An 18,005-nucleotide genomic window follows, 5' to 3' on the forward strand; every position below is an offset into this window, starting at 1 on the left:
TGCGGAAATTCCCATGGGAATGGCTCAGCTATTCCCTTGGGAATGGCTCAGCTATATACTATGACCTTTCACTGACATATCTGGTCCTCTAAGCTTCGCAGGTCCTAACAGGACAAAAACACCCATAGCAGGCGGAAATGCCCCCCCCACCAGAGGCATTTTTTAGTCCCTAGATCTATGCAAAGCTATACAAGGACCCACAGAATAAAATATATTACCACAGGCTCCTTGTGGCCTTTTTACTAAAAACAGCCAACCAGGAAACTAGAAAAGAAATATAAGGAAAAGAGAGGTAGGAATGAATAGGAAGAAGAGCTGAATGGTATAAAGGCTTCAAGAAGCAATCCACTGACTAAAACAGGAAGAACAAACAAAACCAAAACATAGCAAAAAGTACTGGTCTGCACCTCTATACATGGGAAGGAATGCAAGTGGAACCTTAAAAGACTAGTAGACTCAATTGCTGCTTTACTCAAATCTGTTACAATACTTTATATTTTTCTATTTGTTTATTTGGAAATGGTGACCAAAAAAAGGATAACCCAATATGCAACGAAATGAAAGCAAATGCCCTGCAAATAAAGAGTTGCAACTTAGAGGGCAATTTGATCAAGGAAGAAAGTACATGGATATCAAATCCATGAAGCTTCTTTGGATTTGGAAATTGGGACTGAGAGCAAGAAGGTTTCTTTACACATGGGCTACAAAGTCATATGGCAGTTTCCATTGATTTATTTGTTTAGAAGGAAGATCACAAAGGATTTGTTTTAAAAACAGAAGCAAAACTCTTAATCTCATGAGGTTTCTGCTAGGGCAGGGATCCCCAAACTTGAGAACATTAAGACTTGTGGACATAAGTTAAGCATAGCTGGCTGAGGAATTCTGGGAGTTAAGTCCACAAGTCTTAACATTGCAAGGTTTGGAGATCTCTGCACCAGAGTCAGAATGTTGGCGAGACAAGTCTTTGTCTAATTCAGTAGGTCTCTTGTTATATTATTCAGTTTTAAAGTAATAGTTTCTTTTTAGGATTTCTTTTTACGACTGTCCACTTTGACCTTGTTAGTCCTTTGACATAAGATTTTTGCTATGTGATTTACAAAGACTCAATATTGTCATAGCTTGGTGCCCATAGGATTTATGGATGTCTGAGATGCTTCATTTGTTTTCCCCATGTCATAATGCACAATGATATCATTACATTCCATTATTTCACCTTTGGCCTGACCAGTTGGAAACATGTTTGATCAGCTATATAAGGCATATTCTGATGTTCCTACTTTTGCTTATTTATTTAATAAGTAAACAATTATCAGCTAATTAAAATAAATGCTTCAGATATAGTTTACAATTATTTAATGCTATAGATTTCATTGCACAAATGCAATATATATGTATATATGATCATCAGAATGAAGATAGGTGCAAGATTCAAAGTCTGTATTCAACAGTGTAAACAGACCTCTTGTTTGTGCAAGAGGGAGCTATGAGGAATTGCCTATATAGATTTCAGAAGCTAACCAGATTCTACAACATATTTTGAATTACCTTCTGTAAATAAATAAGAAGATGGAATCAGATTATTTATACCTGTGTTATCACATCTGTAAATGCATTCGTAGCAAGCAGATCTGAGGTCCAAGAATCCATAAATGAAACCAATAATAAACAAGTAATGAAATTAGATGAACCAATAGGGTTTTTGAATTAACATGTGTCTGCCATATATAGCCATTCAATTTTTGGAGACTTCCCAATTTCCATACAACAAGATCAAAGTGGGCAGTCGTTATTCTATATTTTAGAAATCCAACAGAAGAGGAAAAAATCTATAGTAAAAAGGCTTCCTTCCTTTCCCTCCCCGCCCCCCCAAATATAATGAGGAAGGAAGTCTGTTTCAGAAAAGTAAAGAAATTGAAATATCATTTGTACAATGGGCAGTCTGAGGATACTTGACATGTCTATATCGTAATTGCAATGCAAGAACAAAAATAATAGCTGTGTTTATAATTCAGACAGCCTCATTTTCGTGTGACAAATCTACGATGTCTGTAGCCTAAGGCGTTCTGCTCATAACAAAGGATTAATAAAAAAATGATGCATTACATTATTAGCACTTGTTTAAAAACAGAAGTAAATTCCTTACAAATAATTTTTTAAAAATACAAAGAGTCTGTTCAATAGCACCTGTTTATAAAGCAAAAGCAAGTTGTAAACTTTCACACTTTCCTCATCTCATCAACTAATTATTGTCTTAATAATATGAAATGTAAATTGAGGACATTACAATTATCACCATCATCACAGTTGTACTTTCTGTACATTTGAGGAAAGCTTTGAGGTTAAAAGTATACTAATTGACAAGATTGGCAAATCATGACTTGATGGAGAATATGTATAGGAAAGATTGTTACACAGTTTTTATGAAGAAGATCCCAAATTCAGCTGTAAATTTCCAGTTAACAGACATGGGCATCTCCTATGCAACTCTAGATATACTGTCTGCCAATTATAGCAGACTAGAAAATAACTCTGACCTGCCATTTTCTAGCTAACTACTTAGCTAGCCCATAATTCTTAGAACTCATACAAAATTTTCCACAAATATTTTCTTACATTCAAATCATAACCCATGACTTAGACACATTGTAGGGTTTAGCATGGTCAAGTGTAACCCAGGAGCTTAGAAATAACCATTTCCTTTTCTGGATTGTCCTCCTTGGTACAACTTGATTTATACTATTGGGTCTAAATCAGGTCCACATTGTCAAAGCCCTCTTACTCAAAAGATTCTTCAAATAGCAACCTGGAATTCTTTCTTTATATTTTTTTAAAAATATCTTCAGATAAAAAGATAACAGATTAACAGAGTTGGAAGGATCCTTGTAGGACATCTAGTCCAACCCCCTATCCAAGCAGGAGACCCTACACCATTTCTGACAGATGGCAGTCCAATCTCTTCTTGAAAGTCTCTCCCATCACTTAGCATCAATAGTGCAGGGTATGCTCACTGTTTCTATATAGTAGCTTGCCCTTCCAGTTTTGGTCAGTGGATGGTTTTCTCCTTGGTATTCTTTAAATAGAGTATTGTTTTCTACTTGATTGTTGTCTTGTTTTAACCCCTTCTTATCTAGCTTCCAGTGATGAATCTCCCACAATTTCTGAAGGCAAGCTGTTCCATTGGTTGTTCTCACTGTCAGAAAATGTCTCCTTATTTCCAGGTTAAATCTCTCCTTGTTGAGTTTCCATTCATTATTCCTTGTCTGGCCTACAGGTACTTTAGAAAATAGCTTGACCCTCCTTCCTCCCTGTGGCAGCCCTTCAAATATTGGAAGATTGCTATCATGTCTCCCCTGGTCCTTCTCTTCACTAGACTAGCCAAGCCCAGTTCCTGCAACCTTTCATCATATGTTTTAGCTTCTACCTCTATACCCGTACACAGTTTTAGATTCCCACTTTATTATTTTTCTTCAGAGTATATTTTTAAAGAAAAAAATAACTGGCTCACCTTCTATGATAATTAAAGACAAATTCCAAAATGATCTAACACTTAACACAATTAAATCTACTTAATAAGGCCAAACCCAGTTATTTTGGGGGAGGAATGTATTACTGAGGATCCTTGGCATATGGAATACAATCAACCTCAGTCAAGTAAGAATTACTGGTGTTTGTTCAGGGTATAAAGTAATGTTCAAAATATGATTGACTTTCAGATGCTTGAACCTTAAAGGATTCCCCCCCCCCTCAAAGATGAGGACAGGTTATAAGATATTAAAATGAATAAACATTGCTTCTTTTTTGCTAAATGTAAGATATTATATTATATTATATTCTTTTTCATGTTCTTGTATACCTCTCTGGTGTAAAGTCAAAAGTAGGTTATAATTTTTTGAATAAATACAAAAGTACTGGCAAGCTCTCAGAAAGAACTTTCCAGTGAGACCAATTAGCTAATTAGTATTATTTATTTATCATAATATTACTAGCCTGTTCTTTATGTCAGAATGATGAAATGTAAGTGATATAAAAATAAAAAAGCAGCAAATAACATTTTATGAATAACAATAAAATCACAGGAACCATTAAACTTGTTAACTTTCTAAAAGCCAAAATAAAACTGTTTTTTACCAAGCATTAAATAAATGAAGCTGTGTGCAGTAAAAACAAAAAAGATGTTTAAGCATAAGGCATTCAGATGGGATGTTCCTGATGGCCACTTCCTTCATCTCAAAAATAATCTGATAATGGAATAATCCTAGTGTTTGAGGAAGATGGACATCTTTTTCATCAGACTACATAGTAACTGTTTGATTAATTGGTTGGTTGATTGATTATATGCCATCAAACTGGTGTCAACTCTTACAGACCACACAGATCAATTTTGTCCATGACCACATAGTAACTGTGGGCCTCAATTGCAATTAATTTCAGAATGTCAGTACTGTTATAGCCCTGTAAAAGAAAGAACATCTGATATCTCCAAAAATTTGTAAATACTCAAAACAATCCAGCTCTATCTAAAAATATGTTTTATATAAGATTCAGAAAATTGAGAGACAGAAAGCCTGGTCATCTGGAATAGCCATCATATAACAGAGCTACAAAATGGGGCCTCCACTGACAACTGATACCGTTTCACTTATTCAACTGTCTACTGAATATAAAGATATTTTTATGTAATTTCACAAAACATGCATATCTTTGAGCAGAGGAATGCTTGGAGTATTGGGAGCCAGCACTGGAAAATTATATTCATACACAGCAGATCCCATTTTGTTCTAACAGCGTATTTGAAAACTTTCCCACATTTTCCAATAGTCCTGGGTGAATAACTGTGTCTGCAAGAGAATGCATGCCTAAAATTTTCCAGGGAGTTCATGATTCAGAAGATTCAGAATGAAGATCTCCTATCCTTATACTTAATCTCTTATATTTTGCCATACCAGTGTTTAAACTTGTCTTACTGTTTACTGTGAAATTATTCATATTGCTCAGATGAATATCTGTGTTGTTGTTTTTTAAATCCCTTTGTTCTATGACTAAGTCCCATATGAATGTGCTTCAGAAAAAGTATGGAAAGGAAAAGTGTGTCCATAAGCTGAAAGGCACAAAATCTTTTAAACCAAAAATGATAGTCTGTCACAACTAAAAGGCACTAATAGCAACAATCAACTGGGAAGGGGAAAGAGGGAAACCACATGAACACCCATAAAAGAATGGGGTGTCCTACTGGATTAGATTAAAAGCTCCTGACCTTTAGCTGACCTATCATCTCCAAGCCATTGCCAAATTGGCTTGAGAGAGCAGCATCTAGATTCCCTTGAGTGGTGTTCCTCAACTTCCATGATTTTATGATGTTTGGACTTCAACTCCCAGAATTCCCCAGCCACTAGGAAATTCTGGGTGATGAAGTCCATGCATTTTAAATTCACAGAAGTAGAGAAACACTGCTCTAGAAAAAAAAAGAAAGTAAGCTACATGGTGGTCACTTCACTTTACTTCTGCTCCCTATAGTCAGGAATATGAAGAAGCAGATGTGGCCATCCAGTTTGCTGAAATCAAAACTCCAATCATGCCTGAAGCCCAAGAAAAACAATACTCTGGCCCTGGCCAGATGACAAAAACCAGGCTTGCCCTGTTTTCTAATGTGCCATTACCAGAAGGCAATTTGCATTGTGAAAGCTCAAAAGGTTTCTTGAACAACAGACATGGTGCTTGTCTTCCAGGTGATAGATTGCCCTGTTCTTGATGGATGGAGAACTGACAACTAATAAAATGTAAAGGCAAGAGAGCATCCTTGCAGTTACTAAAACAAACAATACCTTAAGGCAATGCAGGGCTAGCAAATAGTAGCCTGAAATGTTGGCTTGCAGCTTCTCAAATGTTTCCTTCCTCCCCCCAAAAATCAAACAAAGAAGATGGCAACCACAACTTTGCCATTGAAGCCACATCATTTTATATACAATAAAGGGATGGGTCTTTGATTTCATTCAGTTATGGCTACCACCTTTACTTTCTCAACCTCCTCCCTGTATATAAACCTGCTTCCCGATGGGAAAGATAGAAATGACATCCTACTTTGTAATTTATTGGAAACATACTACTCCACTACTGGAGGATCTGCAGAAGTAGCCCACTTCCGTGAGCATTGTAAGTTCCATTATAAAAAGCCCACGCAGCTGCTGTCTCTAGCATATAGAGCCTGTCCTTTAATTGCTTCTCAGGACTTGTGTTTCTCCAAGGAACAGTTGCCATGATAAACTTCCACTGATCTTCATGATTTTCTATGCCCTTTAATCCATCTGAGAAATTATTCCTGTTACCAGATCACCAGCAACTCTCTTAAAAACGAATAGCCATTTCCAACTTCAGCGGTGCAAAATATTCCCACATGAGCTTGCTCTTTTTGCTTTTTACTTTTGGACAACGGTACAAATCTGTATGCCCTCAGGTTATTCTTTGTTTTCTTTGCCTCTATCTCAACCCCACAGGCTTTCAAGTTTTCATCAGCCGAGAAAATGGATGACATTCTCACACTCTTGCTGAAAAGTTCAATCATTTCTCATGATTTTAGCAGTTTTCCAAATGAAGTCACGGATCATGACCAGGAAACTGGTATGTACGTATATTATCCTTTGTCGGCTTTATTTACTGAGAAGGTTCATATCAGGGTCATTTTTCATATATGTTAATATAGGGAACACTTTGTGAGAACCTCAAGTTTCACAAAAGTGTCAAAACTCTCCCCCCCATCAAAAACATGAAGAAGACAGTATTTCTAATTTATTGGTTTTTTTTATTATTATTAGCTAATAGTTGTTTCATCAATATTATTTGGCTGGATTATGATATTAATTTATAGATTATTATTACATTATTACTATGAATGTTTTAAATTGTTCATTGATTGTTTTATCTAAGGATGTCTTAATTGCTGATTTATGACTATAAATGTTCATAATCCTAGAAAGAGTTGGAAAGATGTAATTGGAATAAATAAATAGCTTCAGACTGCCCAGGCACAAGAGATTGGGGGGAAAATATAAAAGAAGTGAAGTGAAGAATTATATTTAACGATGTATATTAGAAATATGTTTCACTGGCTGGCTGGCTGGCTGCTTTTCACATTAAACAGAAGCCCCTCATGAAGCAATTTTTTTGAAGATTTCACTGATAAAATAAATGAATCTTTGTTGGTTTCAAATAAGGTAGTAAAATTATAGTAAGCATTCAAATGTACCTTTTCTTAGCACAACAGTGGGCCCTGGAGAAATTCAGAATGTACCTAAGAGAGTAGGATAAAATAGTTAATGGCCTTTCCATTTTTCTTCCACGATAGCCACTCTTCAATGTTGTATTTAAGGAATGCTAGAAAATTATTTAAAAGTGGTAAACTGCCTTCAAGACTAGCAGCTATGAATAGGTAATCTTCCATGAATTTGTCTGGCCCCCCTTTTTAAATTTAAATTATTTAAATCAGTGGTTTCACCAATCCATTACTCGAGATTTTCAAAAATATTTTCAAATGAACAACCATTTGACTGCAATGGTATAAGGGTCGGATAAGGGCTGGACTACAAGATAAGAGTCCTTTCAGCTCTGTGATTCTGTGTTCTACCACATCTGATGGCAATGAAATCTCATACCTAAACTGTGTCCTCTCAAGAAATACTAATTTTGATTGATCTTGAGTCTGTCTATATTTAGTTTTAAAGAATGACATGACATAATGGTAGAGAGAAACATTTTTGTCCATATTTTTTATTCCAATCATTATTTGATGTAGGTTTATCATGTCTCCTATTTTCTATTCTCTTCAAATTAAAATACCGTGGATATTGTAACCTTTCTCCAGAGGGGAATTGCTTTAATGCTGATAATAATATTGAATGTATTTTTACAACAGCTGCACTCTGATCTGGCATTTTTGTTGAGCTATACCCCATGACTCTAAGATCCCATTGCTAATTACTCACCAATAGTTTAGATCCCATTAGCATCTAGGTGAACATGGATGTATGTGCAGGCCATCATGAATCACTTTTGATTCCTTCCATTGAATTGAATTTGAAGTTAATGGACAAATGTGGCATCCTGTCAGCTGGCATTTTCTGCCCATAGGAGAATACAGATGTCTATGAAGATTCTCAGTCATCCAGTCATAGTTGTCACAACATAGGAGAACAAAGCCATCAGGGCTAAATTCAGCAGTCTATCTGCATTTAAAAGACAATGCCCACTCTTTTGAAGACAGCAAAGTCGACATTTTGGACAGAGAGGACCGTTGGTTTGAAAGAAAGGTCAAAGAGGCCATCTATGTCAAAATTGAAGAGCCCTTTGTCAACAGAGGGGAAGGGATACAACACCATCTATCTCCAGTCTACAACACAGTCCTTTCAATAGTTCCAAGAATGGTCCACCCCTATTTGCACTAGTCAGGTGACCTTGATGACACAGATAAACCTCCAGGTGGCCTTAACAACTTGCCAAAAGAATGCAAATGACCAGCTCTCTGCAAGGAGTATAAATCCTTCCATTCCCCACGATCCAGTCAGAGCTGAAGAAGTTTCTTGGAGGCAAAGTGTCTTCAAAGAAAAAACAGAAAGTCCAGTTGCCTCTTGAAAAAGCACCTTTGGGGTAGCAGAATACAGGTTTTCTTTGTTGATATCGGGTAGCTTACCAGCTCCAATTGCCCTTCCTTTTCTCTTCTTTCAAAGTCTGAAAAAAGAGGGAAGTAATGTTGCAAACACCTTGTGCTTCTTCAAATTAATCCAAATTAGGCTTGATTGTTGTGGATGAACCAGCAATGTGCAGCAGCAGCCAGAAAAGCTAATACAATCCTGGGTTGTACAAACAGAGGCATAGAATCAAGATCACATGAAGTATTAGTGCAGCTTTACAAAACCTTAATAAGACCACACCTGGAATACTGAAACAATTTTGGTTACCATAATACAAAAAAGATGTGGAGACTTGGAAAAATTTCAGATGATCAAACCAAGATGATCAAAGGCCTGGAAACTAAACCATAGGAAGAATGGCTGCAGGTTTTGGGTCTGGCTAGTCTAAAGAAAAGGAGAATTGGGGTGACATGATAGCTGAATTCCAGTACTTGAGGAGCTGCCAAAAGTTGAGGGAGACAAATTATTCTCCAAAGCACTAGAGGTCAGGACAAGAAATATTGGCTGGAAACTAATCAAAGAGAGAAGCAATCTGGAATTAAGGAGAAACTTCCTAACAGTAAGGACAATTAACCAGTGGAACAGCTTGCCTTCAGAAATCATGGGAACTCCATCAGTGGAGATTTTAAAGAAGAGACTGGACAGTCACTCATCTGAGATGGTAAGTATAGGTTCTCCTTCCTGAGCAGGGAGCTAGACTAGAAGACCTCCAAGGTCCCTTCCAGCTCTATTCTATTCTAATTTTTGGTAGATGATTTGTATACATATACATATACATATTGTGTGTGTGTGTGTGTGTGTGTGTGTGTGTGTATTTGTGTGTAATATATATAAATATATTGATTTGGGCACACAAGAAAAAAAATGAAACCTTCAGATTATGCCGTTTATCTTAGTCTGCCATAAACTTTTTCTCAAAATGTTTTCTATTATAAAAAAGAGGAGGAGGAAGAAGAAGAGGAGGAGGAAGAGGAGGAGGAATCACATGCTTTGGTCTTCATACTGCTTGCTAAAATTACATCTGAAACTGGGTGTTTCAATGTTTTAAAGTTCCAAAGTGACCACAGTCACTTTTAGAAGTTTAAAACATAAATTGAACATCTAACAACTGTTCTACATTTAATTCCATTTATATTCATACCAGGGATAATCTGGGACCACTGTTTTCATAGGAGTGAGTATTCTCTCCATGTGTTGATTATCCATGGTCTTTGTCCTTATCAGTGTTTTCATTCAAGTGCTGTAGTTAATCTGTACATGTAGATCATGTAGATGACACATGCGCATACAAACATAGATATATCCTATCTTTAAAAACAACATTAATCTACCTAAATAAATCACATTGAGGAGCAGTGTGTATCAAACTCAAAATTTAATAGTCCATATTGACAATCGGAGAAGTTTTCAGAAGTTATCTAAATTCAGGCTATCCCTATCATTAAATAGTGTCAAGCAACCACCTTAGACATAAACAATGGAAACAATTACTGTTTCCTTTAACCCAGTCTCCTTGGCCCAATATCTATTTTAGCAGTGCTGCAGTTCAGTACAAATTCAGACTATAAATTCTTCTGTAGGGCCAATAATCATGGAGGAATAAATAAAGGTAAAGCAGTAACAATATTTTCTGAAGCTTTATTTACGGATGTAAATAAAGGGTTGCTGGGTTGTTATCCAATTTATTTAGTTTTTTTTTTTAATGACAACGTGCAATGCACCTCACACTGTGGTGAACTGTGGTTTTCCTGAAATAATTGCTATTCATGCATTCAGTTTTTCCCTATTGATACTGAAAATGTAGGTTTACAGGGCAAAAGTTGCAATTAACAGTAATTACAGAGGGCTCTGAGCAAGGTAGAGAAGATAGGGAATAAAGGGCTATCTGTTCAGGAAATGGTCCAGAAAAATGCAGAAAAATGTTCATTCCATTTAATAAAAAAAATATATACTTGTTGATTCTGAGTTGAGAGAGAGAATAATGGACATATCTGGCTTTGTAAATGAAGTTTAGAAATCTAAGGAAATCCAGTGCTGCCTCCCAAAAAATTATAATCCACAATAATAAACTAGAATACAAAGACCCAATGAAATATAATATTGAAGCAAGTGTCTAAATTGCTTCAAGGCAAAAGCTTCTGGAAGCTTCTGGGTCCCTCACACAACAGTTCCCTCCTTCACAAGAAGCGCTTCAGGCATGTAAACAGAGACAGAGACTGACAGCAGGCAAACACTTGGGACTCTATGTATAGACTCGGACCAGGAAGTACAACTCTCTGCCTTTATAGACTCAGGCTAACATCCAATTTCATAGATGAAGCTGCACTACAAAAGTTTTGTTTATCCACTAGGACAGGGGTGTCAAACTCAAGGCCTGGGAGCCGGATCTGGCCCATGGGGTGCTTAGATCTGGCCCTCAAGGCCGCTCTGGAAACAGCAAAGGACCGGCCTGCAGTGCCTCTGCCAGCAAAAATGGAGCCCGGAAGGGCTGCAAGCAGCCCTCCAACCCCCATTTTTGCTGGCAGAGGATTGCAGGAGGTTGCCACAGCCAAAAACAGAGCTCGAAAGCCCATTTTCACTGGCAGAATGCTCAGGCCACCATGTCGGGTGGCCCCGACATCAGTGACGTCGAACTGGCCACGCCCCTTGGCCATGCCCACTGTGGAGACCCGCCGAGGTCAAAAACAACCCTGATGCAGCCCTAAATGAAATTGACTTTGACACCCCTGAACAAGGACACTAAAAAGCCCAGTGTTGGTGGAAACAAATAGACGGCAGCTGCTTTGAGCTGAGCCAGCATTATGATCCATTATTTCTCAATGTCCGAGCTGTACGTAGGTGTTCCAAATTGTGATGATCCATCCGAAACTCGATTTGGGATGAGCCCCCCCGGAGCACAAGCAATGGTTGGCACACTTCCTATCAAGGAACTGCACAGCTCCAGACGACCAGACAATCTGTGGATCATGGGCCTGTAGCCACTCTAAACCCAGCACCACCGGAAAATGAGGCACTGCGGGAACATAAAAATGGTTTCCTCCACATGCTGCCCAATACGCATGCAAAGGGGTTTGGTTGCAGCAACCACAGGTCCCGAACGAAGGGGCCAACCATCAATTGTCTCCACCATTACTGGTGGGGATACCTGTTGCTGAGAAATGAACCACTGCTTGACAAAATGAGCATCCATGAAATTGGCAGTGGCCCCTGAGTCAACCAAAGCTGGGATCTCCACCGCTCCCACACCAGGCACGAACACACTTGCTGGCAGCACAAGATGCTTCATCAATAGCGACTGTGGTAGAAATGTCGAAGATGTCAAAGGTGGCAAGGGTGGCAAGGTTGGTGAAGATGGCCGGCCTATGGACTTTACACCCCGACCTGCAGACTCCCGTAGGCCAAGAGATGCTTGTTTCCTGCCACCGCAGGTTTCGCTGCTGTGGATGTCTTAACAGGACACTTGGCTGCAAAATGGCCTCGATTGCCACAATAGAGGCATAAACCCTCACAACGATGTCTATTCTTTTCTACTTGAGTCAGGCGAGGGCAGTCAGCCCCCAACTGCATGGGTTCCTCCAAAGGCATTTCCACCAAGGGCGCCATCTTGCTGGAAACAGATACGGTCTCTGTCCGTTGTCACACCCATTGCTGCTGAAGTCTAGCATTGATATGAAGACACAAATGCATGAGCTCGTGAAGGGTGCGAGGGCATTCAGTGTGCGCCAACTCATCCAGAAGCTCCGACGACAAACCCTCCTGGAACTGGTCTAATAGTGCTGCCTCATTCCATTGTATATCCTGAGCAACCACCCGAAAACTAGCAATATAATCCATGAGTGAGCCATGCCCCTGCTTCAACTCTCTCAAATGTCTGTTTGTTGTTTGGCTTTGAACAGGGTCCTCAAACATGGCCTGAAACTGATGGCAAAACTTGGAGTAATTGTCCAACACCTGGTTGGGCTGGGTCAGCACAGGCATCGCCCAACGTGCTGCAGAGCCTGACAACAAACTAATCAAAAAACCCACCTTATCCTGGTCAGTGGGAAAGTCCTCAGGCTGAAGGCTCATGTAAAGCTGGCACTGCCCAAAAAATGCTGGAAATTGGGCCAGCGAACCATCCAATTTATCTGGCACTTCCACTGGGCATTTTTGACATGGCCGGGCAGCTTGCATTTGTGCCACCTGTGCAGTCAAAAGAGCCACTTGCTGGGTTAACTGGGCAATCTCTGCTCTGAGCTGATCCATGGTCACCCAAAATAAATTGAAGTGGTGATTGAAGTCAAAATGTGATGACCCATAGTCTCTCAAAATAACCCAAAACCCAAAACATATATTAAAGTCCGGTAAAACCTTCAACTTAACTTCACTGTTTTATTTGGCACAGTTTAAAGTCACAAAAGTAAATAATGAGGCAAACAGAAAACCAAAACAAACCTCATTGATGAGAGTTCCAAAGCAAGCCAAGATAACTAATTATAAACTCCAGGAAAATAACAGAGAAAAGTCCATGGGAAGAATGCCAGCAAAGATAAGCCTCTTTCAAGGTAAACACTAATTGACTTCAGCAATTCTAACTGCGCAGTTGCACACTTATATACATAGCTCCCACCTGCAAGCCACGAGGAGGATCATGGTAATCTCCTCTTGAGTAGACCTCGCTTTTCCCTGATCCTCTCCCTCCTGCGTGACCTAGGATGGATAGGGGATGGGTTTGGATCCTCCTCTGACTGCTCAGCCGGCCTCTGCCCTTCCCCAGCCTCCTCCACCACCTCTGCAGCCGCACTCCCACTCCCTGTTGGCTGTTCCTCCTCTTCCTCAGAGTCAGACTCCACCAGGGGCATGACAGTGTACATAAAGAGAAAATAAAATACATTCATCAAGAATCATAAGATACAACACTTAGTGATAGTCACAGGTTACTAATAAGCAATCAAATCATACTAGGGAACAAATAAACAATATAAATTGTAAAGATACAAGCAATACAGTTATAGTCATAAGTTGGAAAAGATAGGTAGTAGGAAGGATGAGAAGGATAATAGTAATATAGTCTTACTAAATAGTTTGACTTATTTATTAATAATAGTTTGACTTATTTATTAAGAAACACTTATTTCCTCCTATTACCATGTTATTGTTATTACATTGTGCAATTTATCCCTTGTCTTTTAAAATGTATGATCCCAATGATGATGAATAAGAACTCGGTGTTTTACTGAATACTGCTATTCCAGCTGATAACAATATGTGCAATATGAAACAATTGAAACGTTTGGTTTGGTTTACTTTTTTCACAAGGACTCAAGTGACAAATAAAATGAACAGTCTCCATTCTTGACCTATTTCATGGTAGTGTTTAACAGCCCCATCTTCACATGTATAGTGCCTATTACAGAAGCCTTTAAATGGTCCATGTGATATCAAACTGATATTTTTCACACATTTTAGCTGTATTTGTTACTCTATGCCATTGAAAGAAACTATTATCTTTTCAATTACCAGAGCACAGCTCTGCAGAATTTTGTTCAACTAAGCAACAAAAAGACAAATGTGCAATTAAAAGTCATGGATCATAAATATATATTAGACTTGTTTATGCTGTTTGCATTATTACCTTATTTCTATTAAGATACTACAATTATTATTCAATTGTATTAAGTTGCAAGTGGAGTTCCAAAAGCATAAAATGATAGCTGTTCAAAAATCATTAATTTGAAAAAAATGGTAGCTGCATGTAAAAGGACATATATAATTTGTTTATATGCCCAATAAAGTGATCTTGTGTCCAATTTTACAGAATATCATCTTGTGCTTGAAGGGCTGTTCAATGGATACTCAGTTCAAAAATAAGACATCATAAAGAGAGAAGGGATAGTTAGCAACTGAATATGTCTGCCATGCTATATGACTCTTTAATGTATACATTTTTTTCCCCATGTTCTAGGGGAATTGTGTGATGTTTTGTGATATATATGCTCATCTTTGTTTTTCAATCCAGATTCTCAGTTAGAGGAACTTCCCACTCTTCTCCATTGTGCAGCTAAATTTGGATTAAAGAAACTTGCTGTACTTCTTCTCCAAGATCCCAAAGCCATTCAAACATGTAGAATTATTAACAAGTATGGAGAAAACCCAGCTCACGTTGCAAAAAAGTATGGCCAGAAGGAAATTTGGAAGATCCTTAAAGAATTGCCAGTAAGTTACCTGCTGCTACCCATGGACGTTACACTCATAATATTTTATGAAATAAATGGGAACACTAGTTACACTTTGGGAATTTTCATTGTGGTAAAACATGGAGAGAAATCTGTGAACAGACAGATTTGTTAATATTATAATCAGATTTATGAAAAAAAATACATACACAATCTATAAGCATTAATTCTAATGATATATACATTATATTGTTTCAAAATAATTTGATATTTTTGCTTTTTGAGTGAGAAATCTAAAATGCATAATTATAGAGAATGGAACACATATGATCAGCTATTAATTTTTTTTTTTGCATCAATTGTATGTTTCATTTTGCCAATTTATTATTATAAAAAGGAATGGTATATTCTAACATATTATATAGTATAATCATGGAGGGGCTGTCTTATTTTACATCACCAAATTTATTCTAAGCATCATTGAAGGAAGGCAACCAACAACTAGCTTGTCTTCCTGAATTCCTAAAGGTTGGCATCAGGCAGCGTAAAGCATACAGTTTCTTTCTTGAGAAGGTATTAATGGGAATTAATATCAATAAATTAACTACCATTGCAGCATTAACCTCAAATGATGGAGGAGAGGAGAGAAGAGGAAGAGAGGGGAGAGGAGAGGGAGGGAGGGAACAAGGAGAGGGAGGAGGGGAGGGGGAGAGGAGCGAGGGGAGGAGGAAGGGAGGAGAATAGAAACAGAAGCTGACATATTACAGTGCATGTTAAACTACATCTTGAAGATGGTTCAACATACAGTATAATAAGGTAAGCTTCTTCGATGTATCTGTGTCTATGTAGCAATGAAAGAGAATTCTGATTCTAAAAGTTGAGGTTGAAAATAACTTTGTAAAGGGCAATTTTCAGCTGAACTTCGATCTTTCATCGATAGGTCCTTCTGACCAAAGAGATATCCCACAAATGCTAGAAAAAAATTATATAAGGAACAATAATTTATTATTTGTGTAGTGGGAATCAAAGCATCTATTGGAGAAATCATGTAAGTAACATAAAGAAAGACAACATATGTGGATTTGCAGTAATATACTGAGTAAACAAGCCTACCACACTAGCCATGAAACCCTTACTTTGCAAAAAAAACCCTCAAAAAAACATTTATTTTTGGCCAAAAGTTCTCCAGCTAATTTTCATCTCACAAACTGGCTTAATTTAAAATTTCATTCATATGCTTAAAACAATTATAGTTCTTTCTCTTCATAGTATTAACTCTGAGTTGCCAAGAAAATGGGGAGGTGGACATTTGGCTGGATTCTTTTTTTTTTACTTTGGAGTTTTTTGCCAGAATAATTAAACTAAAAGGTAGAATTATGTGCTACTGCCAAATGGTTTTTAGTAAAGCTGGAAGTTTTTAAAAATCACATTGTAGCATTTTTGTGATAATTACTTTAAATACTGTACCACTACATCAGACCGGAAGTGTCAAACTCCTGTCGTCACAGCGGCATCACGTAAGGTATTGGGATTTTTTTCTCCTTTGCTAAACTGGGTGTGGGCGTGGCCAGAACATGATGTATGTTCTCCCACAGGCTGGGAGCTTGGCAGCCCTGCATTAGACATTTTCATCCAATCCTTTTCAAGGAGAGCTCTTGTATGAGGCAGGAACCAATGTTCTCAAAAGAGAAGAGAGGAAAAGGTTCATAGAAGAAAATAATAGTTCCCCCCTCCCTTATTTTGGTACTTTTCTACCACTGCTAATTTTACATTACAGGCCATGTGAAAATTCTGGTAAACAATTTTTTTTTTATCCAAAAGTCATCTGAGAACATTAATGCATTGTGACATAGTGCAATAAGAGATTGCTTGTGTAGGGGATGGCACCTGCTGGGATCAGCTACCATCTTATTACCTCCCAGCAATTCCATTTTACTTGTATTCATTATTTCAAGAGAAAAATAGTCGCTATTTCAACCACTCTACAATGGAAAATTAATTGGAAGAGGTCATTGCACAACATAATATATTTGTGGCTATTTCTTAGTTCCAAAGCCAAGAGATACAGCATAACAGATCTTTAAGCAGAAGGGTAGGGCCAAGAATGATTGTGCTATAGGTTAATGGAAAATAGCTATTGAGCGCAGTGGTTTAGAAGTGGAAATCTATTTTAGATACATCAAATAATGAAAAACTCTGATACTGATATACAATATGCTACTAAAAAGTAATGCTTTGATTTGTCATGTGGCACCTGAGTCTTCTATTGTCCTACAAATGGATCACTTATCTGTGATCTTCACAACCAGAGCAAAGTATATTCCAAATCAACCTATGTAGATAAACTCAAATATATAATTCCAGGATATAATATCAAATTAGATCTGCAGATCCTTCTCTACTGGAAATAAAAATGAATTATTAGGTTGGAATTCACCACCTGGAAAATAGCTGATCTTTGTCATTCATTAAAGATTAAAAGATTCATTAATGGGTAAGGATCTGAAAAAGTAGTTTTTCTTTCCATATGGCCTTGAGCCCAACAAACAGCTCAGCTTAATCTGCTTCCAAGAATTTCCCATTAGAATTTTAAAGGTGATTCTCAGATAGAACTTACATAAAATGAACATCAGGGTTCACTTTTTATATTGTGAAATAGTTCAAGAATATACAAAATATTCAGGGCCCCCAAAGTTGCACAAGAAATTGGCAGAGGTAGAAAGCCTACCTTAAAAAGAAGCAGAACAGTATGAAGGTGTTCCTGTTGATCAAAGAACAAGGAGACTCAGGTTCAAATTTCTACTTAGTAGTCATGAAGCTCATTGGAGAACTATCCTTCTTCTGGCTTTGAATGTTTCTCTTATGGAAATGAGATAAGAAGAAATCACTATGAATTATATATGCCACATTCAGGTTCTGGTCTATCTGCCTTCAAATTGTCACATTAGGAGCAACACTGCAGAAAGAAAAATTCCCTGAACAGATTTTAAAAGTAGATGTGTAATCAAAACAATTTGTTTATTTAGTAATATACTTAGTCTAAAATGGTTTGCTTGGTTTTTTTTTAAATAACACAGACTATCCTGTAGATAACTTTTACATTGCCTGATATGAACAAAATTATTCCAGCTTGACATTTTCCTCAAAGCTTTGCAGATATTTTAATTTA

General features: G+C 37.6%; 1 protein-coding gene and 1 long non-coding RNA gene across 3 annotated transcripts in view; one reads left to right on the top strand and one right to left on the bottom strand.

Moving 5' to 3' along the window:
- LOC148125403 (uncharacterized) overlaps window positions 1–9,637 on the bottom strand; it is a 41,078-nt gene extending 31,441 nt beyond the window's left edge. The window contains exons 1-2 of the long non-coding RNA XR_015744059.1: window positions 7,977–9,637; window positions 7,241–7,285 (exon numbers count right to left, since the gene is read on the bottom strand). This is a non-coding gene — a long non-coding RNA (uncharacterized LOC148125403). The remainder of the gene's footprint in view (window positions 1–7,240; window positions 7,286–7,976) is intronic.
- BANK1 (B cell scaffold protein with ankyrin repeats 1) overlaps window positions 1–18,005 on the top strand; it is a 159,034-nt gene that overhangs the window by 66,361 nt on the left and 74,668 nt on the right. For both annotated transcript variants that reach the window (XM_026698275.2, XM_026698276.2), the window contains 2 exons: window positions 6,492–6,615; window positions 14,680–14,876. In XM_026698275.2, coding sequence (XP_026554060.2) covers window positions 6,492–6,615; window positions 14,680–14,876 — 321 coding nt within the window. The remainder of the gene's footprint in view (window positions 1–6,491; window positions 6,616–14,679; window positions 14,877–18,005) is intronic.

This window comes from Pseudonaja textilis, chromosome 6 (assembly GCF_049901715.1).
Source record: "Pseudonaja textilis isolate UNSWEBS1 chromosome 6, rPseTex1.2, whole genome shotgun sequence".
NCBI classification, from domain to species: domain Eukaryota; kingdom Metazoa; phylum Chordata; class Lepidosauria; order Squamata; family Elapidae; genus Pseudonaja; species Pseudonaja textilis.